This window comes from Neovison vison, chromosome X (genome assembly GCF_020171115.1).
Source record: "Neovison vison isolate M4711 chromosome X, ASM_NN_V1, whole genome shotgun sequence".
In the NCBI taxonomy this organism is placed as follows: Eukaryota; Metazoa; Chordata; class Mammalia; order Carnivora; family Mustelidae; genus Neogale; species Neogale vison.
Genome location: NC_058105.1, coordinates 4,558,246 through 4,580,970, shown reverse-complemented (window position 1 = coordinate 4,580,970; position 22,725 = coordinate 4,558,246). Strand labels below are relative to the sequence as shown.

The window sequence follows — 22,725 nt, the reverse complement described above, 5'->3', positions numbered from 1 at the left end:
CTTTCCCAGTGTATGCGCAATAACCAGTTATTGGGGACATGCATGTAGACATTAGTGTCTGCTGTTAAGCCACAGAAATGATGCGTACAACTCAGGTGCTTTATTCCCAACTCTGAATTCTGCCTGTTGAACTAAAAGAGCCATAATTTTTATTAGAACTGCTCTTCTTTTGAAAGCCAATCAGCTGAGGCTTAATGGTACCAGCCAATAAAGGGTGACAGAATTAAAAACACTTGAGTAGCTGTGAGTCGACCGCACACAGGGCAATGGCAGACAAGGGTTGGGGGAAGTTCTCACTTAACCTCTCAGAACCTTATTCTTTAATCTGTAAAATGGGAATAGTAACAGCAAGGACCCCAGAGAAGTGTTATGAGGATAACACAAAAAAGTGAAGGTCAAGAGCTTCTCAGCCCAGGGCCCATGTTCAAAGAGTCCTGGCTATGACTAATGGTGGGGTTGGCACTACTGCATTCTCCAATATTTCTTTCTGATGATAATGAACAAGTGTGCATGGAGCCCTGGAGTGGATCTGTAAGGTGCACAAGGCTTCGGACCACTGAGGGGTCATTCTGGACTCAGCAAGAACAGGAGGGGAAGTGCTCGTTGTTTTTTATTTCAAAAGTGTAATTTGGATATTTTAGGGAGCTGTGTTCAATATTTTCATGAATTATCATCAAACACATTTGGAGGATGCAACCAAAATTTTCAAAAATCCATCCCATTTCTTGGGTCTTCTTTGCCAAGTGGCAACTCATCACTTTAACCTGGAGTCAGGGGTGGTATCCCTGGGGCCAGAAGTAGGTCTGGTTGACTGGTTCTCTCAAAAGAGGAGTTGCAAACCCGGTCATGACTCTTCCAGATTTACACATGAGAAGCTGGGGGCTCGGAGGAGCTAAGTGAGTCATATAGCAAGGAATGTCCATCTTTAAGGGTCTGTGCACTTATATGTGTTAGAGGGAAAAAAAATGCTTTCAGATACCCAAGTACTTCACTGAAATATTTATTGTGTGTGTGTGTGTGTGTGTGTGTGTGCGCGCGCGCGCATGCATGCGCACATGCATGTGCACTGGGAGTGCCACACAACCTGGTGACAGGTGAGAGGCAAGTTGCACTCATAGCCTCCATACCCCTCACCTCTGGAGTGGCTGCACGAGGGGCCTCATTGGATTCACTGTCGGTGGTGCTACTCTCGGTGTCTGAGTCTGACTCAGAGCTGCTTTCAGAGTCACTGGAGCTGCCGGATCCCCCACTGGCTGGCACTGCGGGTGGCGGCTGAGGTGTAGCCAAGAGTAGGCTGAAAGAAAAATGACATTATTCATTGCCTTGCTTGTCTCCCATCATCAGGCCAAGGGCCTGCCCTCACACAGCATCAGGCCTGTGATCTGTCAGATGTGGGCCAACTGGAGTACACTGTCCTATTCTACAGATGGGAAATATGAGGCTCAGGAGGCCTGGTGAGTGGCTGAAGGTCAAACGTTTCATTAGAACAGGGCCTGAATGTGGCCAAGTTCTTTGGGTTCCACGACATTATCTTCCCTCTCAGAAAAGCCTAGCCTACTGCATTTTATATAAACTCTTTAAGCCAAGGATGCATGCCTTCTGGATCCAGAGACAGATGCTACAGACTGACACACAGCCTAGATTCTTAATGATTCCATGCTTTTTGGGTTGAGATAAGTTTTCATTTCCTATGGCCATCTTGTTCAGAAACCCAGAGGTTTGTCACAGGGCTATGGTCTCAGCTATACACACGGTATAGTTCTCTCACAATGGAGGGGTGAATTCAACCCCCATTTTAATTGGAGGAAACTAAGGTCCACAGTGGGAGAGGCTGGCCTCTGCCTCCCACTAGTTGGAAAAGTGAGATGGGAACTCCAAGGACAGGGATTGTGAAAAACATTTTCACTGCTGGTGCCCAGCACCCACCACTGAGGGGGCCAGAGTCACATTTCTTGGCCTCCTCCACCTTAATTTTTATCAACTCTTTGTAAAACTCTTAGAAGGAGATATGTTCATAAGGCACCAAGCAAGTTTAATGATTGATTTCAAATCTGTAAAGCTGACCAAGCAAAGTATTTGGAAATTGACACCATTTGCCACTCTGCCTTCACTGATAATCAATAGTTTTCCTTACTAATCGTTTGCTCACTGTGCCCATAACAAATCAGCCTGCACCGTCTCTTGCCATGGTGGGTGATATCCTCACCCCGTCGTCAGGCTCACTGTGAAAGGTGTGGTTCCAGCCTCAGGAGGTGGGGAGGACTCTCCTCGCCCTCACTCCTGTCTCAGCAGCCCAATCTCCTCCTTGGAAGTAAGTCCAGTGGTGGTAAGTATTGCTGCTGTGCCAGTGGCTGCCCTCCTGCATTTGCTGGGCTCACTGCTGCTTATTCTCCCAGCTCCCAGCTCCCAGCTAGGCTCTCTTCCCCCCTTCAACTCAGTCAGGAGAGTGCAGTCCTCATCTCAGGGACACCTCATCCTGTGGTCTCACTTTCAAACTGGAGTGAGAGGGACCCCAAGGACCCCTCTCCTCAAGATTCTGGAGGCACAGAGCACTATTCCTTGCCTGCCCCCACCTGTCCAATGCAGAGAGCATTTTCACTCCTTGTGCCTTACCTCCCTAAAGGCTGCCTTTTTAATCTCCCAGTTAGGTATTTTCTTTCATAAAGCAAAGCTCATTTTAAAATGCTATCGGCTAAGTAAATGCTATCCGAAAGTACATTTCTCTGCCAAATACACCAAGAGATTAGGGGAAGCAGAAGAAATAGGGGACTGTATCCCCTGGGAAAATTCACGTACACACGCCTGCGTGCCTGTGGGTCCCCGACAGTGGGGGGTGGGAGGCTCAGGGTCCTCTGACACAGCAGTCTCTTTCCCTTCGTTCTTTTGCAGGTCTCTCCTTTATGGCAGTAAAGACTGCACATTTATGTAAAGTACCCTCTAAATCTAATCAATTGTTTCTGTCTCTGGTTACTAAATAAAGACAGAGGGAACAGATTTAATGAGACCAATCCAGACATTATGCTAACTTGGCCTCAGTTCCTCCCAAGTACGTTTCAGGTCCAGCATGGAGCAGCCACAGCCCTGAGCTGAGGGGCTGCTGGGCTGAGACACAATCAAGTGGTTTTCTAGTTTTCTTTCATATCTGTGCCTTCGTGTCTGGTTTCTCTTAAGACTCCACTTATCCCAATATTACCAAACTCAAGTCTAGATTGACTTTGGAATATTTCTGGATAGAGTTTCCATTTACTGGATTATTTTTGAGCCATTGCTGTAAGAAGCAAAACAATCCCAGGGATTATTTCGCCAAAAACGAATGTACTGAGGTGAAACACATAAAGTTAGTCATCAGCTCCACCACAATAAAATTTCACGGACATAGACGGAAACTTGCATATGTGTGTGTTTGTACACGCATGTTCCTTATCCAAAGTCTTCTGAAGGGGAAAAGAATTTTGATGTTTAGATTTTTTAATTTTAACAATGTGAAGATACCATTTTATATATATAATAGCTCAAGTGGGATCTGGGGAAGGATCCCTTTTTTAATTGCGTTATGTTAGTCACCATAAAATACATCATTAGTTTTTGATGCAGTGTCCCTTAATAAAACTTACTAATATTGATACAATAACATTGATGCAGTGTCACTTAATAAAACTCACTAATATTGCTACAAGAACATTAACAGTAAGAGGTCGGGTTCTGTCATGAAATGAGTTTGTCTCAAAGTTCAGGAAGATGACAGCTCTCAGGACTTTTTTAATTTCAGAATTGTGATTAAGGGATCGTGGATGTGGGCAGAAACCATATATGAAAAGTGGACTATAACTATATGTACAAGTAAATATAGATAGATATGGATATGAAATAAAGACTCTTTATACCTCAGAGTGACCTTGACTGAGACTCAATAAAATGAGACCTGTGATTATTTTCCCTAAGACTTCTTACGACTTTATCTATTGTGTTCTTATGAAGGACCCCACTGTGGGTCAGTATGGACAATGTCCCCTTGAGGGAGACTAGTGTAGAAAGAACAGGAAGAGGCTCACCAGGTTTTCATACCCACCCCGATGAACATGGATGCTTGGGGATGAGAGGGAAGGTGGGCTTGAATTCAGAGAGGGTAAAAGAGGATTACAGCTGGGGGTGAAGGACTTGAGCACCTTAATGAGAAAGAACTGCTTTCTCTGGGCAGTTGGAAACAGGGAGGGAATAAGAGTTGTTTAAAATGGAAGCAAAATTGCTCTCCCCAGTACCTCCCTCTGCCTCTATTATCCATCTGCTCTTCCCAGGCTTGCTGGAGATTCTGGCTACACCCAACATATGGAGGAATGTAAGCCACATATTTGAGCCTGTTTGATCCTCACTTCCTCTGGGCCCACCTTGCATCCAGCAATGCAAACATCAATATGAGAATGGCTGGCCAAGGGCCACATTGTTGCCTAGAATCCACGGTGGAACTTTCGAGTGGGCAAATCATTAGAGTATTTCACTCACAGATTTTCACTGAGACCCGTTAGCTGTTCAGCTAGTTAAATCGCCCCTTCTGCTACATTTATTTTCATACATTGCCAATTTATTTTCTGCATATATATTAAAGTGGCTATGAGAGAAGCTAGATCATGCAATACTTGGTTCTGCCTAGGAGATTTAATACATTTAATACATTCTTCATTCACCAAACTGTATTAGAATTACTGTTCATGCACCATTTCCTCTTATATTTTAGTCATTTGTTTTTTTTTTAAGAATGCTAGTGGTGACAACAAAGATAATGTATTATATTAAAAATCATTAACATTCATCATACTAAACCATCTATCCATAGTCTGTAAATATTACGGCGATACTCTATGACTTCACCCTGATGCAATAAAACTTCTCAAAGGACCCACATTTATACCAACTTCAAAGTCAGTGGCTCAACCTTTTCAGAGATCTGATTCCGGTATTGTGTTCCTCAGCCTAAGCCATCTTCAGTGAGTAGTGAAACCTCATTTTAACCCCAACCCCAATTAGTAGGTCCTCATGGTCAGGGGCCACACTAAGGACAAAGGAGCTGGCTTAGTAAAGTCAAAGATCTTACCAGGGGAAATCCAGGGCTAGGGAAGGGGATCAAAGAGCAGGTCAGTGGGAGAGAAGTTTGGGAGGGATTTCCAATGCCTTGTCCAGGCAGAGTTGGCCCTGCTGTGGAAGGCTTGAGCATACCAGGGAGAAAGGTGGGTTTTGAGAGGTAGTCCAGGCACCTTAGTGTCTAGACATGAGAGTGTCTCTCTGTTTACACTGACTGGGCCTCTTCTGCAATAAAGAGGTTCAGTTTGTACCAGAAGATAGAGAGTTGGAAAGCTGAATGAAGGAACTGGAATGACTTTGTCTGGAGAAGATTCTAGGCCAGGGAGGAAGAGGTTCGGATGGTGACAGTCTTCAAAAACCCAGAAAGTCTGTCCTGTGTGAAAGGGGGTGGCTTGTTCTGAGGGCCTCCCAAGGTGAAACTGGGCCAACAAGCTGGAGATTTAGTTGGAAAGAGCTCACCTCAACATCAGGAAATACTTAAAAATCAACAGCTGGGGTGCCTAGGTGGCTTACTTAGTCAGGCATCTGACTCTTGACTTCAGCTCAGGTCATGATCTCAGAGGGTGAGATCAAGCCCCACATGGGCTCTGTGCTGGGCGTGGGGACTGCTTAAGATTCTCTGTCTCGCTCCCCCCCCTACCCCTCCCTCCTGTGCCCTCTCTCAAAAAATGTGTAAGAATGGCCCGAGAAGGAAGCCAAGGCTTTGTAGGCCAGTGAGCCAGTGCCTTTAGTTGACCAGGTAGACAGCAACAGAGAATATGATAGATATATTCCTATCGTGGGTCCCAAGTGGGTTTGGATGATCTTTAAAATATTTTCCAGCTCAAAGATTCTGATCCTTATGAAAGTACACTGTATAAAGGATTGTGAGGGGGACTTTGTAGGATCCCAGAAGAAGTTTGTGGGGACAGGTCTGCACAATCCAGTCTGCTTCTTAAGGCAGTTCTGCAGTGTTCTGCTCTTGGCAACACTTTATCAGTCACAGAGCTCTTGTGTGAGCCTCAGAGGATTAAGGCTGCATTTCTGTAGGGCTATTTTATAAATCAGACTTTCCACTAATTCAGATTAACAGCCTCCAGAAAGCCAAACATCTGCATTAGTGCTGATTCTAATCCTAATTTAACTGTAAATTCCTTTCTCAGGAGATAAACAGGAATGATGAATTGGCCATTCTGCTCAATCAAGCTGTGTGGGTATCAAAAATGAAAGGATCCCAAATGGATGGCAATTTTGTGGTGGGAGACGTACATGGGAAGGGTTTGACAAGCAAGGCCTGACGTATTGACTTTAGCAACATATTTGGCACATGACTGGGATATGCCAACGACATGTAGCAGGAGATGGTTGATGGGGAGTCCTGTATTAAACCCTTGTCTTTTGTTGAGACTCATACGAATTTCATCAACATGAACTTTATCCAGTTTTATAGGAATGAAATGTCTGTCTACAAGATAATTTGAAATGCTTCCATATTTGAAGTCATCATTAAGTTGTAAAGGGATGGCCCTGGGGCAAAGGAATAGAAATTTATTGCTGATCTTACACCTCTTCCTCATTCTCCTTTCTGAACTCTGGGTTCTAGAATTAGAACAATATGCCTCATCATGCTAGGCCACTAGAGGCAGATACTCTGAACCCTGAACCTATCCCAGCCAGGGGGTAGGGGAATCCATTTTTGGTCTGAGTCAGTAGTTCTGACCTCCATCCCACCCACCTCCAGGAACTCCCTTCAGCCCCTTTATCCAGTAGAAAGCATATGCAGAAGCATGATACGTAAAGCAGAGTTTTCCTGGTAGAAACAGGGATTGAGCAAAATGTGAGGAGAGTGTGTTGCCAGCAGCATCCTCCTCCCTGGGTGGTCCCCAAGCACAGTTTGAAAGTAAACTGCTTCATATCCCAATAGTATCACTAGCAACTCAGGATCAAGTGTCTTTGGTGTTAATGCACTAACACTGTTGATGAATGTTGATAAGCGAATCACTTCCAGCTGTAATTTGGGCTACACTGGAGATAATCTTTGTTCAACATGTGCACACTGGGTATCTGCCTTTTTTCCCCCTTTTCAATGATTTATTTTTATTTTATTTTAGAAAGAGAGAGAGAAAGTGGGAGGGGTAAGGGCAAGGGAGAGAGAGAGAGAGAGAATCTCAAATAGGCTCCACGCCCAGCATGAGCCAGACACAGGACTTGATCTCACTACCCTGAGCTCTTGACTTGAGCTGAAACCAAGAGTCAGACATTTAATGACGGAGCTACTCAGGGGACTTTTGGGGCCTGACCAGCCCCAGGCTCTTGTCTTCTGTTCCTGCCTGTGGCCTATCTCCATTTTTACTCTATTTCACACATCTAAATAGCTATGTTTCCTCTATTGCTTTTTTTTTAAATTTTAAAGATCTAATGGGTTTATAAGATTCATGAATCAGGCAGCAGCCCATCTAGTCAATAGAGGAGAGCTCCCTCTCCTACTGGTTTTAAAGAGGTAGTTTTAATCTAGTGGGAAGAACATGGGATTGGAAGTCAAAAGATCTTTTGAGTGTTACCTTGGATACTTAAGCACTTAGCATACATAGGGTTTCTGATTCCTCATCTGTAAAATGGGCCTACTATATCACATAGGCTGTGAGAGGACCTAGTGAACATATTTAGGTGAGCCTTCTCAAATATTAGTATACACAACTCAGCAGGAGACTCAGAGTTGAATTCGCTAGGCCTGGATGGAGCCCGAGTTCTGTGTTTCTAACCCACTGCTCAGTGAGGCTGATATTCCTGGTTGGTGGGCCATAGAGAGAGCAGTGAGGCTAAAACCTACATGGGCTATTTAGACATAAGCTGCTGGGGTAAAACCTAAGTTGGGGATTTTGAAACTGAGGAAAAAAAACACACTTTTGAGATCAACTGTGGATTTTATGTTTCTATAATTATTCTGTCCTCCTTTACCAACAGGCAAATTGGATCACCTTATGCCATTTTAAGTCAACTGGGCAATTGTGGCTGAAGAGGTTGTATCAGATTCCTTTTGAGAAGCTTACAACGTTACTGAGGCTACCTGCCTCTACCAGTGGTTGACTAAAGGCCAACCTTTGAATGAGGCCCATTGCTCCCTGCAAAGCTCAAAGGCAACTTGCCACTAGCCTGGCTGAGGCAAGGGTGGGACCCACTGTAGGAATGGCTGCAGCTGGGACACTCTTACTACTTCCAGAGCACTGAGACTTAGTACCAAAGAATGTCAAGGTGAAAAAAATTTTTAAGGATACTAGGGGACAAAGTTCAATGTGCAGTTTCAAAGAAATTAAAAACAAAACAAAACAAAACAAACAAACAAAAACAGAACAAAACAAAGCAACAACAACAAAAAAACCAAACCCAACCCAAGGTACCTGACTTCCACCTAGTACCCTCTGGGGCAAGACAGCACCATGGAGGTGCTGGCATGCACCCAGTAAGGCTGGTCAGCACTGGCTAATGGGCCAGTGATGTCTTAAGAACACCACACTTTGCATGTGGGAGAACACACCAGCATTTAATTTCTTCTGGAAATAATTAAAAGCCACACAGACTTTTCTGCTATCAGTCAGAGCTGCTTCCATCAAACAGCTAGACAGGTGGCAAAAAAATCATAGCCAGCAAGGTATTTTTGTCCCTTTTGCCTTTAAAGTGCATTGACAAAAATGGGAGCAAGGGAGAGAATGAAGGCAGGTGAGTGACCCTGAATGCTGACTCCCATGAGCCCTGCTCTCTACCAAAGCAAAGAATGAATACAAATGCCAGAATACGAATATGAATTGCCAGAAAGAATTGAATATGAATGCCAGAAAATCTCTAACAAGGTCCAACAAAGAATTCCATTAGTCACAAATCCAATGTGGAGCACACTAGGTACTTCGGTGTTTTTTTTTTTTAATTTTTCCAATTTATTTATTTTCAGAAAAACAGTATTCATTATTTTTTCACCACACCCAGTGCTCCATGCAAGCCGTGCCCTCTATAATACCCACCACCTGGTACCCCAACTTTCCACCTGCCTCGCCACTTCAAACCCCTCAGATTGTTTTTCAGAGTCCATAGTACTTTGGTGTTTTATACCCAGAAGAGAATCACTGTATGCACAAAACTGGTTTGGAGGTGGGCATAAGAGTCTGGGCAACAGAAAGGCTGAAGATGCTAGGAGAGTACGAAGCAGGCTGGAGATAGGCTCAGCGTGGCTCAGCAGAAGCCTCTGCCTTTTTCCTTGCTTGATGGATTCTTTCTGTTGCCCATTATGCTTAGAGCTGCCTCGTGATTTGGGAAGTGGGTATCCCTCTTCCAACCTCTCCCTAGACTACATTTCTTCTTTGATGTGTCTCAATGCCACTCTTATCAGTATTGTCTGGTCCACTTCAGGTCTGATTTGTTACCTGATGTATCACAGGCGCTTGATTTAGAGAATAAGCTTCAATGGCTGGAGGCTTTATCAACCACACACACACACACACACACACACACACACACACGCACGCATGCACACACACACACACTCAAATGCTTTGTGCACCTAAGACACCCTAGAGTAAAGCCCTAAATGAGTCTTCTCTATAGATCTCTGGGAAAAGGGTCCCTGGGTACCTCCACTGCCTACTGTCTATGTCTCTGTGGTCCCAAGAGGATACTGTCATCATTGAAGCAATGAGACCAGAATACTTATTGCACTGCAGAGCACTTGATAATGTGCTGGCATTTTTACTCCCATGACTTCATTTGGTTGCCATAAGAACAGTGAGTGGGGTGTGGATACAACAGATATCCTTACCACCTTCATGGGTTACCCATGAAGCTCCAGAACCTCTAAGCCAAAGTCGTGCAGCTGGGGTCTGAGGGGGGATTTCACCAGGTTACGGTAACTCTTTTGGCAACACCAAGTTGGCTTGAGGAAATGAAAGCAATCGGGAATCCGCTACAAAACTCACCCTTGTCACCAAACTGAAAGGCAACAGGGACACAGAATTAATTCTGAATGCTTTCTTCAAGTGGCTGAATGAGAAAGTGCAAGAATGTGATGTTGAAAACATTGAAGACCATCAGCGCTCTATGCCAGCAAGACTGTGCTGCATTTGATTCAAATGACAAATTTCACTGGGTCCAGAGGAGACCTACAGCTCACAGCAGATAACTCTTCCACATACACGAAAAGATTTTGAGGAGTAAGTAGGGAAAATTTACATGTCCTCTATCTTTCTACCTTTTCAAAACCTGTATTTGTTTTTAAATAGGTGATAAACATGATACTGAATTCAAAAGATACTGAAAGGGACACAGGGAAAAGTAGACCTTCAGATCCTCTATAGTCCATCACCCCGTTTTCCAACATTTTTCATGGTTAATGTTTCTTATGCTTCTTCCAGTAATATCCCCATAGATTTATGAATATTGATATATGTGCTTTTAAAATAAAGGCTTTTTTTAAATTATAAAAGTAATAGCTTTAAAAAAGTTCCTGTGTGTGGGATGGCAGGACATTCGATGAATGGCATTCAAAGTCACATCCATAATTTCTAATATAAAACTCATACAGCTTCCTTAATAAATGTGTCTTCATAATAGTGCCTGAGATATATTACAAACATCAGCATTAAAAGACTCAGGTGAATGACAAAAATTACAACTCACAGCACTGCAGTGTGTCACCCTACCATGAGGGGGAGGCAGTAACGTAACACATACCATGAGGAATAGAAGACGCTCAGACAGCCCTGCTTGGTGGGACTAAGCTGCAGGTTTCAAATCAAGAAGCAGATACTGAACTTCTTCCATCACAGACACTTCTTACAGATGCGGTCAATGCATGCTGGTTCTGCTTCCTCACCACTAGAAACTTCCATAGGCCCAGTAATCAGACTTTTTAACTCTTTGATCTACTGAGACTGCTATCATTTGTGACCACCCACCCCTGTCCTCCCCACTTCCCATTGCAAGTCAGGTATTCTTCCCTTACTCTCCTTGACCTTGCTCCCTGTTGGACTAAAAGCTTTGACTTCTTTCGTACTTGGTCCCAATGACCATGTACAACACGAGATCTCTAGGTTTCAGAATTCACAATGACTCCCTCATGGGCAGATGTACTCTTCTCTACGGGATTTGCCTGAGATCTATCTCCATTGACACCCTACCTTAGTGCCAGTTTTGATTCCCCTCTTTTTCCAGCACATCTGAGACTTTTGTCTTCTTCCTCTTCCTGCATTGTCTCCAAGCCTTTGCTTAGCCTGTTTATTCTGTCTAGAATGACACTTTCCCCACTTCTGCTTGCTTAAATGATTATCTTTAAAGCTCAAATTCAAATAACATAAGGTCCTTCCCAAAGATTTTAATTCTCCTTGATACCTCCCTGTTCTGATTTCTTTGCACTACCTGCATCACCATTTATTACTTAATTATTCTCAAATTCTTTCATCAGGCTAACCTTTTGCCTATGCAACTAAATTGTCCATTTTTTAAAATTTTTTTTCCAATTTATTTATTTTCAGAAAAACAGTATTCATTATAGAGGGCACGGCTTGCATGGAGCACTGGGTGTGGTAAATTGTCCATTTTTTGATGGCAGGTGCCAGAGTATACAGTCATTTTTTGTGTGCCCTAAGGTGCCCAGCATAATACTTGTATGTGATTTTCTTGTTATGAAAAAAGTATTCCAACTGGTCTTATAAGGTGTAGAAAATCCATTCAGATGAGGTCATCTGGTAAAGAACAATACTTAACTCCAAAATGTCAGTCTTTCAACCAGTTGGTTAAGTGTTAGTCCGTCATCACCTGCCTCTTTCTTCAGCTTCAGTTCCATGGCAAAAACGCAACTTCTTGGGATGGTCATTTTAATGTAATTGGTATTTACAGCAACAGTTGTTGGGTTGCAGAGTGCACACACATGCATGAACACGAGAAATAAATGGTGGCTCTTACGGAAACTGCGTGCTACACATACACACAGACCTTCTTATTTTTAATTAAGATGATGATTCCATTATTCCAAATCATGTGAAATGTGAGCTACTCTTGTCATATCATTTTGATACATTAACCAGCCCTGTCTACATTGTGCTTGATATTAACTCCCTTTCTACTTGATGGTTTTTCTAGTGGAGTAATTAATTTCCTCATGGAAGAAAAAATATTCAATCAATTTGGGATTAAATATGAGGTTGAAGGACTTTCACAAAAGATAGAACTAAATCTCCTAGCCCACATGCCTTGCTAATTATGACACACTCACATTAAGAACAAGAAGGTGTTCCCTTCCCATGATAAATGGGCCTGAAAATCCTCCCCAGCGTTTACTATAAATCACAAAGACCATTAATAAACAGGCAGGAAAAAAAAAAAGACAGTTTCTACAAGAATTCGCTCCCATTTTTTGCCTAAGACTATCAATGTCATATTTAAAGCTGACACCGGAAGGCTTCTATACAGAAGCCCTCTAAGTAAAAAAGCCCAGCTATTTTAAACAGAGTTTCCCCATGCCTGTTATTTTGAATGACAACAAAGGAAACACTGGATCTTCTTTTTTTTTAATAGTTATTTTATATAAGAAATAATTTTTTTTCTATTTATTTATTTTCAGAAAAACAGTATTCATTATTTTTTCACCACACCCAGTGCTCCATGCAAGCTGTGCCCTCTATAATACCCACCACCTGGTACCCCAACCTCCCACCCCCCCGCCACTGGATCTTCTTAATCCTGCATTGCTCTCTGCCCCAAAATCTTGCCTTCCAGCTAACAGCCTCCCTTCTCATCAATGCTAAATTAAAGGAGGTCAAGTGTAAATGAGAGAAGAAGAGGGGGCCACACTAGCCTCATCTCACATCCAGCTTGCTTTAGACAAAAGTCTGGTTGCAGCCACCAGGAATAAGGTAGCTGAGCACAGGTAGCCTTCATAACACTGACCCCTGTATATGGAATGGCAGGGCTTACACTTGAATCTAGATCAAAAGCAACAAGAATGGCAATCTTATATTATGAATGAACACAGAGCCACCTAAAAGATGAACTAGAAAGAAATGGAAACAAACTTGGGCATTTCTCCAAGAACTGGCATGATCTGTGATAATGACAAACAGGCTGGTAGTAATAAGGTCAGGGTGTTTGATTTTGCCATTAAGAGGAATCTGTCATGTGGAGAAATTTATCATGCAGAGAATTTGGGAAATTTAGCAATTACAAAGACGATAGAATTCAGAATAAAAAGACTTTAAAAACAGACAATTAAAAATGCCTTGTGAAGCTAAGCAAATTACATCTGTGGTCAGCTGAAAAACTTGGGAATGTGCATGTCCTGAACGTTACATACATAGTAAGTCACAATTATGTAGGCCCCTCCCCCAGATAAGGTCCTTAAACAAAGGTCCATCTTAGGGAGTTACAGTGAAGACAAAGTGTTCCCAACTTAGGGGCATTAAACACACAGAACAAGAAAGATATGCTCACTAGCAAAGCACATGACACATGCACTTTCAGTGAGATGTGACTATGTTTTCTTGTCTGATGTTATCAATGGTATCTCCAATTTCATTGCAATTTCCAAGAGTCTACAGTGTTCTAACTTTATCAGGACAAGATCAGGGTATATTACTTTGCTAGTTGGAAATGTGGGCAAAACAAAACAAAAAACAAAAACAAAAACAAGAAAACTGTTGGGAGAAATGTTTTCCAGAAAGGTTGTATATTAAAATGTTCCCTTTGACAATAATTATGTTTCAATATATATTGCAGACAACTATGCCCAAATTCAAGGTGTTTGAATGATGTGTGTTTTTGCCCATGTTTAAGTGTGTGTATGTGTGTGAGTGTGTGTGCGTGCCTCATGAGTGACTACTAGCTAAAATCCAAGATGGCTAATACTAAGAGAAGTAAAGTAGTTTTGGCATCAGTTAAGATGATTGGCTAAGAAGGACAGCAATATTGGGAGCAATATCATCCTTCAAGTGAGGTACATAATATTAATTTTAAAAATAATGTCATGGCGCGCCTGGGTGTCTCAGTGGGTTAAGCTGCTGCTTTCGGCTTGGGTCATGATCCCAGGGTCCTGGGATCGAGCCCCGCATCGGGCTCTCTGCTCATCCGGGAGCCTGCTTCCTTCTCTCTCTCTCTGCCTGCCTCTCTGCCTGCTTGTGATCTCTGTCTGTCAAATAAATAAATAAAATCTTTTAAAAAAATAAAAAATAATGTCATGATTTAGGACAGAAATGTTGACTTCTGTAGTACATACTGGGCATTCAACATTTAGCAGAGAACATATTGTTGCTGGCCAATGTTGGCATTAACCTCTATGTGGGTTCAAGTCATGTATTAAGAGGAGACATAAATGTACACTCACGTGTATGAGGATTAACTATTAAGTCTTATTGTGTGTTAGTTTTATAAATAATATATAAAGACAAAAAAAGTCCAAAAGAACTAAAATGTGGTTATTTTTCTATCTGTTGGACAAGATTTATTAAGTAGACAAGGGAAATGTGAACTCTTTCAGTTAGCCATGAAACTCATGAACACTGACAGGCTCCCAATACAGGGAAACAACTTAAGTGTTTGCCAACAGATGAATGGATAAAGAAAATGCAGTCTATGTATTTACAATGGAGAATTATTCAGCCTTAAAAAAGAAATACTGCTGTTTGAGACAATGTGGGAGAACTTGGAGGACATTATGCTAAGTGAAATAAGGCAGACTCAAAGAAAAATACTGCATGGGCTCACTTGAATGTGGAATCTAAAAAAATTAAATTAAATTAAAAAAAAAGTCCAGCTCAGTAACAGAGAGTAGAATGGTGCCTACCAGGGGCTGTGGGGTTGGGAAGAAAAGGCACATGTTAGTCAAAGGGTACAAATTTTCAGTTGTAAGATAGATAAGTTGTGGGTATCTAACATACACCCCAGTGGCCATAGTTCATAATAAAGTATTGTGTACTTGAAATTTGCTAAGAGAGTAGATACCAAGTATTTTCACTACAAACAGAGAAGGTGATCCTGTGAGGTGTCGGATGTGTTAGTTAGCTTGATTGTGGTAATCATCCCACAATGTATGTTTGTGAAAATGACACAGTGTACGTCTGAAATATATACATTTTTTATTTGTCAATTCTGCCTCAATAAAGCTGGAAAAAACTGGTGGGTTTCCAGTTGGTGGTTGGACAATGATAAATTCCAGGTGTTGGTATGGCATATATAGAATTAACCCACTTATCTAGTAGTACAGATGACCTAGTAGTAGTACAGATTTAGTACCAATGATCTCTGATATTTTTAGTAATTTTTTTATCTTGTCAAGAAAAATAATTAAACACAGATTTTCTTTTCTTTCATTTTTCCTATTCCTCTGCCTCATTCTGGTGTCTTGTAATAATAGTCTCATTATTCAACATAATATTGTCCATTTTTAATGGTCTTTTCTTTCTGAACTATATTTTAAAATGATCTGAGAAAGTATATTTTAGAAATGTTTCCAGTATATGTCTTTTTGAACTATTTGAGTCATTGGAAGGGGAGAATTTTTCCCCCAAAATCTCCCCTACATATCTTATATGCCTCTAATCTATGTAAAATAACAAGTCAAATACTTAAAAGTTTTTAATAGTTATATTTCAATAGGTCTTAGTTAACTCCATTTTGGAGTGAACAGGGAAAAAGAATCCAACTTCTTATAATTTGCATGTTATTAACATTGCCATAGAAGGGTAAGAAAAGGCACCACTTCAACTGGAACATAGAGAGATTTTAATCAAAGCTTCCCTTGCTGTGCTCTTTCTTTAGAGACTGCCTCTTCAGGAGCCCATCCTGTGTTAATTGTGTTTCCAAATTGTACACGGATCTGCAAGAGGAGACCAAAGCAACTTTTGCTTTGTGATTTTACTTTCCTTTAATACGATGGCTTATACTCTGTGGTTTATTCATTTATTGGTCTGATGGTTTTTATGAGTTGTGATTCAACATAGGTTCATTTCTAGTTCCGTGTTTTATAAAGATATGGAGAATGTAATATAAGTCTGAAACAATTATGGTTATGTGCCACGCAAGACAATACTGTAAATATGAGGAGAGTCTTGAAAAGCTGCTTAGCAAAATGATTTTAACGTACAAGGCAGTGTGAAAATATAAAAGGAATCTATAATGACAAAGATTAGCCATTTGCTCTCTAACCTTATTTACAGAAGCAATCAGAGGTATTCAGGTCGAGTTAATGACCCTGTCTCCAATTAATTCAATTGTCTACAAACAACACTGGTGCAGGGACTGTCTCAAAGTCTGCCATGCAGTCTCAGAGGGAATACATAAGACTCCATTAAAAGTGACAATAATAATGCATTTATTACTGAAACACTATTGTATTAAAAATAAATTCCTCATGTTAAATTATGCTCCATGCTTTAACAGAAATTCAATTACTGAAATAATAAAAAGATGGTGTATTTGCCAAGTGCTTGGACTATAATTTGGCTGCTTAGTTACCAGTGGTTGGCTGTTTTGCAATTTTTCCTTCATAGACTATTTCTTTTGAATAAATGCCAGACTTTTTCATACAAATTTTATGAACAAGTTGCAAAATGAAATTTTGAGCTTTTGAATCCAATTATGAAAGACATAACTAAATCTATTATTGAAAAAAAATTCTAGTAAGCCCTTTCTGCCGTTGTTCAGAACTGTCTGGTAATTGAGGTAAGCACAGGTGCTGCTCATTATGGACCATTGTGCACCATCTGAATTCTGGGAACTGTGGAATTCAGATGGTTTAAACTCTGTTTGTGTGAATAACAAACAGGCCTGATTCTGCGCTTGTTTGTACAAGCTTGTACACAGCTCATTTGGGACTTCGAAGACACCTGCTTACCCTTTTGAAGCCAAAACAGTATCATTTATGTTCTGGCTATCCTTCCGATGACAATTTTGCAAAAGCAACAGATTTTGTGCTCTCTCCTCATTCCCACCATATCCTCCACCATGTAGTAACTTCAACACATCCTTGTCTTCAGTGATAGGAAAATTAGTTGAGTCAAGCTATGGCAATTATCCAATGATCCAAAGAAAAGAAGAATGAGCTCTTCCCGTGGATAGATGTCTCTGACGAACCAACTGGTGAAGGTGGACTGGGGACATGGTTTATTTGCATTTAGGACTAGATTTTTCTTCTTCATTCCCTTTCTTTTGCTCTGGTCTCTCACAATTTTCTTCTTAATGTCTAATGTCACTGTCTTTATTGTGTTCCCTAGCTTTATCAAAATATAACTGACATATCACATTGTGTGAGTTTAAGATGTACCATTTGATAATTTGATACACTTATATATCATGAAATGATTACAATAATAGGGCTAGTTAATCCCTCTGTACCTTGTATAATTATAATTTGTGTGTGCATGTGCATGTATGCGCCTGTGTGTGTGTGTGTGTGTGTGGTGAGAACATATAGGATCTTTCTGTGTTGTTGCCTTCATATAGCTCACCTGAAAGCAGAGAAGCTTATGATCACAGAGATTTCTTTCCTGCTTTCAGGATGCAAAGGAAAAGCTACTCTTCACTGTGGTCTCCTCTCCTATCCCACAGGGCCACAGGCCAGTGGCTGCCATGATTCTGCTGGCTTGCCTGAGGAGGCTGGAATCTGTACTGCCGTCCTGAGTTTCCGACTAATGTCACATGCCAGCCTGAATACTCTAGCCCTGCAGTAGTTTCTTGGCACAATGACTAACTTTAATTATTCAATGACTTTGCATTTTCTCTTGTTTTACTGAGGTCTTACCCACTATAAAGGTAACACCCAGAAAACAAAGAGTAATGAAGCAGGAGTTCTGTTGCAGAGCAGGAAACAAATCTGGACTACTCCAACTCTGGGTCCCTCCAACTGCAGCTCCCTGACCCCAACCACAATGACTACTCATAAAAGATGACCTTCTAAAGGTGAGAGCTTGCTTTCCTATGAATACAGGAAATAGTTGAAGATGTAGGGAATGAAAAATAAAGAGAAGAAATAATAATTGCATGATTTTAACCTTGCTGGCACAACCACTGTGGAAAAAAGTATGGAGTTTCCTCAAAAAGTTAAAAAGAGAACTATCTTACAATCCAGCAATCACACCACTGGGTATTTACCTAAAGAGTACAAGAACACTAATTCATAGGGATACATGTTTATCCCTATGTTTATAGGAGCGTTACTTACCATAATCAAGATATGGAAGCAGTCCACGTGCCCATAGGTTGATGAGTGAATAAAGATGGTGTGGTATATACACAATGGAATGTTACTCAGTCACAAAAAGGAATGAAATCTTACCATTTGCAATGACATAGATGGAGCTAGAGAATATAATGCTAAATGAAATAAATCAGTCAGGGAAAGACAAATACCATATGATTTCACTCATATGTGGAGTTTAAGAAGCAAAACAAATGAGCAAAGGGGGAAAAGAGACTAACCAGACACAGACTCTTTCTTTTTTTAATGCTTATAGCATTTCTCTCCAGAATGGCCCCAAATTGGAAATCACCCAAATCTCCTTCAACAAGATAAAAGGTGGTACACCCCAATGGGAATATTACTCAGCAGAAAATGAGGAACAAACTACAGATACATACAACAACATGGATGAAAGAACTCAGACTCAAAAGGGTACATACTGTACCATTTATATGACACTCTGACAGATAAAACTCCTGTGATGGAGACTAGGTAGATGATTTCCAGAGGCTGGGATTTGTGGGGCATCTACTAATAAGGGGTTAACTATAAGGGATTTGGGGGCATGATGGACTGAAGAGACTCTTAACTCTAGAGAACGAACTGATGTTTACCAGAGGGGAGGGAGTGAGGGATGGGTGAGACAGGTGATGGAGATTAAGGAGGGCACTTGTGATGAAAATCGGGTGATGTATGGAAGTGTTGAATCACAATATCATGCCCCTGAAACTAACCTAACACTGTATGTTAGTAATACTGGAATTAAAATTAAAAAATAAGAAATAAAAATAAGTAAATTTTAAAAAGATTTTAGGCTTGAAAGTTCTACTCCAAGACATTCCAATTCCCTCCACAGTGTTCATAGAATCTGGAATGTAACCCTTCCAATTTAGCAAGTACTTTCACTCCAAGCAAGGTTCTAGCAAAGTCTAAAGGTGAAACAGAATAGTCAACCTACACCCATATACAAAAACACAATGGAATGTTAACCAAAGCACTGTTAACTTGACACTTTTTCACACGTCTTGTCCTTGTCCCTTGTCCATCAGGCAAAGTTAAGATCATGACAATGCTTAATAAAGCCAATCAAAGTAGTGATCATCAGACATTAACTGACCTGACCATCAGACATTAACTATAACTAATGTAGTTTGATGGTGCTCCACAGAAGGCACATTGGAATCTTACATTTCCTCTTATCATTATCACAGGAAGTACAAGGTAAATCTCTGTAGGAATATAAATAATTTGGAAACCCTCATAGACAATATTCTACTGTGTGTCTCATTTGCACTTAAAAACGCTGCCCTACAGACCTTATGTACTTTTAAGATTTATCTGAGAGATACATGAAGAAGACTTCCAGCCAAAAAAAAAATGTACATATTTAATGGAATTAGATCTCTAGGCAAGAAAATGTCAAAAGAAAAGGCAAAATATTAAAGCGAATGCGAGGTGCTCCTTTCCACAGCTTTCCCTCTTTGATAAATATCTTCTGGGATGTCATTTGCTAGAAAGTCATGATTTTACAAAACAAAACAAAACAAAAAACCTGGAGTATAAAATATACTCTCTTTATTGCTGAAGTCATTTGCTATTTTCTCATTTCTCTCTGAAATCTGCTTTTGTCAGCCAGAGGCCTTGATATTTGCCTTTGTATCTGCCTTTTTATCATTCTTATTGAACACATGGCAATTATTGTGAAATAGTCAAATTGCAGGCAAGCTTCATGATTACATGGCAGTGGCAGAGTGGTGTTCTGTGCTTGCACAAGGTTCTCATCTCCTTTTCAGCCTCTAGGGGAAGGTGAGTTCACCTGACACTAAAGATCACATGGTTGGTGGGGGCTGTGTCTTCACCAGAAACTGAAGATATATTTCACCATATATATATATGGTTTCAAATGACAGAAAAAATCAGCTTATCATTAGCCTATCAAAAATCTGCAGCTTATAAAGAGAAATTCTCATACAAATCTAATTTCAAAAGCAGTTCTTCTTTCCTCTGACTTTGATGCCTGCATATAAAATCTATAGAAGTCATTAGGAGGTGGAACATATCTGTCTCCTTTTGTTCAGCACTCTTCTACCAAAATCTTTTTTTTAATCACCACTACTACTCACATTGCATGTAGTCATGGTAATACTAATAATATTTAAAGTTATTGAGTGCTTTTTTAAAAGAAGATTTTATTTTGTTTATTTATTTATTTATTTGAGAGAAAGAAAATGAGAGGGAGGGAATGTGAGTTGGGGGGAGGGGCAGGGAGAGAGACTCCCAAGCAGACTGTGTGCTGAGTGTGGAGCTCAAGTCGGGGCTTGATCTCATGATCCTGAGATCACGACTTGAGTGGAAGCTAAGTCGAACTGACACTCAACCAAGTGCACCAGCCAGGTGCCCCTAAGGTTATTAACTTCTTAGTATGTGACTTGTCTGAGGCCTAACAGCCAGTGAATGGCTGGGAAGCAACAATCCCGCCTTTTGGTTGTTTTCCTGTTTGTTTTGCCGGCACACATTTTGAAAAGTTCTGCTCTATTTCTGCCAATCGTTCATCCATATGTGTATTTTCAGAAAGATCTATTGGAGAACAAGCACTAAAATCTTTAAACATATGCTTTCACAAGATTATTTGCAGTCTTCTGTAATGATAATTGAAATGCATAATGCTTACAAATTATTCTTCAGTTAATATCAATGGTGACGGTGATGATGATTATTTACTAGGCCCCTACAGTGTGCCAGGTCCTGTGCCAGGCATACCCACTTGATACTATTTTACAGGTGAGAAAATGGAGGCTTAGGCAGTAAAGAAACTTGCTTAAAGATCTTGTTCCAAAGGCTGTGACCTCTTACCTTTCCTTGGAAAGTTAAGATTCCAATGTGTCTTCTGTGGAGCACTGTCAAACTACATTAGTCATAGTTAATGTCTGACAGGCAGGGACTTTCTTTGGTTGATTGCTGTATGACTATGCTATCCTGTAGGGGTTGGGGATTAATCCCCATATGTAATTTATTTTTTTTTAAGTATTTGACAGGGAGAGAGAGATCACAAGTAGGCAGAGGCATGCAGAGGGAGAGGAGGAAGCAGGCTCCCCACCAAGTAGACAGCCCGGTGCAGGGTTTGATCCCAGGACCTTGAGACCATGACCCAAGACGAAGGCAGAGGCTTAACCCACTGAGCCACCCAGGTACCCCATCCATTAATAATTTAAATAAAATATCCATCACTGTCAGTTAGGTTTCTGGTTTAGTAAATAACACTGTTCTAATGGCCTTTGTCTATTAACAGTTTCATAATGACAGAACAGAATCATAGTATCATAGAATCATAAAGCTATAGAGGACCCTGGGGATTTATGAATCCATCTCTCTCCATTGTGAGAAGAGGAACTGAGGTAAATCAGCAGTATGTTCAGTGAACTAAAGGTCACGTAAGTGAGTCAATCAATCTCCTAACCCCTCCTCCTTTGATAAGATCGGCTGTGGCCAATTTGCTCTGGTGGTGGACAGGAGCTGATGAGTACAGACACCCCAGAGAAAGAGATCATTTTATTGAAAACAATCAGCTATTTTATTGTAAGAGCTGGTTAGTGATGGGCCACAAACCAGGCATTGATGCATTCAATGGTGTAAAACCTAACAGTGACAACATGGCGTGGGTGCTCATACACATATGCTTAAAACAGAGAGTCTCAGGGTCATAGGTCTTAGGATGTGATCACTTATCTCAATTTCTTTTTTTTAATATTTTATTTATTTGACCGAAAGAGACACAGCAAAAGAGGGGAACACAAGCAGGGGGAGTAGAAGAGGGAGAAGCAGGCTTCCCACCGAGCAGGGAGCCTGATGTGGAGCTCGATCCCAGGACCCTGGGTTCATGACCTGAGCTGAAGGCGGGCACTTAACGACTGAGACACCTAGGCAGCCCACTTATCTGAATTTTTTAATAAGCTTCATAGGTGATTCTGATGAACGTCCAAACTCAGAGCTGCTGGCTAAAGAGAAATGTTCTTTTGTATTCTGCACATTCCCCCTTCAATATTAGTAAATGACTAACATTCTCCTGGTGCACTTATTGGAAAAGATTATTCCGATATTTCCATATGATCTCACTGTTATCAGGTAACTGATAATAATTATAATGAATTATGCAGTTAATAGCAATAGCAATTTTTTTCAAGTGTTCAGGTTAAAATTCTTGGAATCATTCTTCCGTATATTTTTTCCTATTTGCATTCAGTGAAACCATCAGCAAATGTTATCTGCATTCCCTTCAAAATACATCTCAAATCCATCCACCAACCACCCTCACCGCCCCTACCATAATCCAAGCCATCACCATTCTCACCTGAATTATGGCAATAACCTTCTTACTGCTCTCTCTGCTTCTGCCCCTGTCCCCCACAGTCATTTCTCAATAACCATGGTGTGATCCTATTATGACAGAAATCAGATCA

At 40.9% G+C, this 22,725-nt stretch overlaps 1 protein-coding gene across 7 annotated transcripts in view; it reads right to left on the bottom strand.

The window, feature by feature from the left end:
- Nucleotides 1-22,725, bottom strand: part of AFF2 (AF4/FMR2 family member 2) — a 465,338-nt gene that overhangs the window by 32,863 nt on the left and 409,750 nt on the right. For all 7 annotated transcript variants that reach the window (XM_044234980.1, XM_044234982.1, XM_044234984.1 and 4 more), the window contains one exon: nt 1,135-1,294. In XM_044234980.1, coding sequence (XP_044090915.1) covers nt 1,135-1,294 — 160 coding nt within the window. The remainder of the gene's footprint in view (nt 1-1,134; nt 1,295-22,725) is intronic.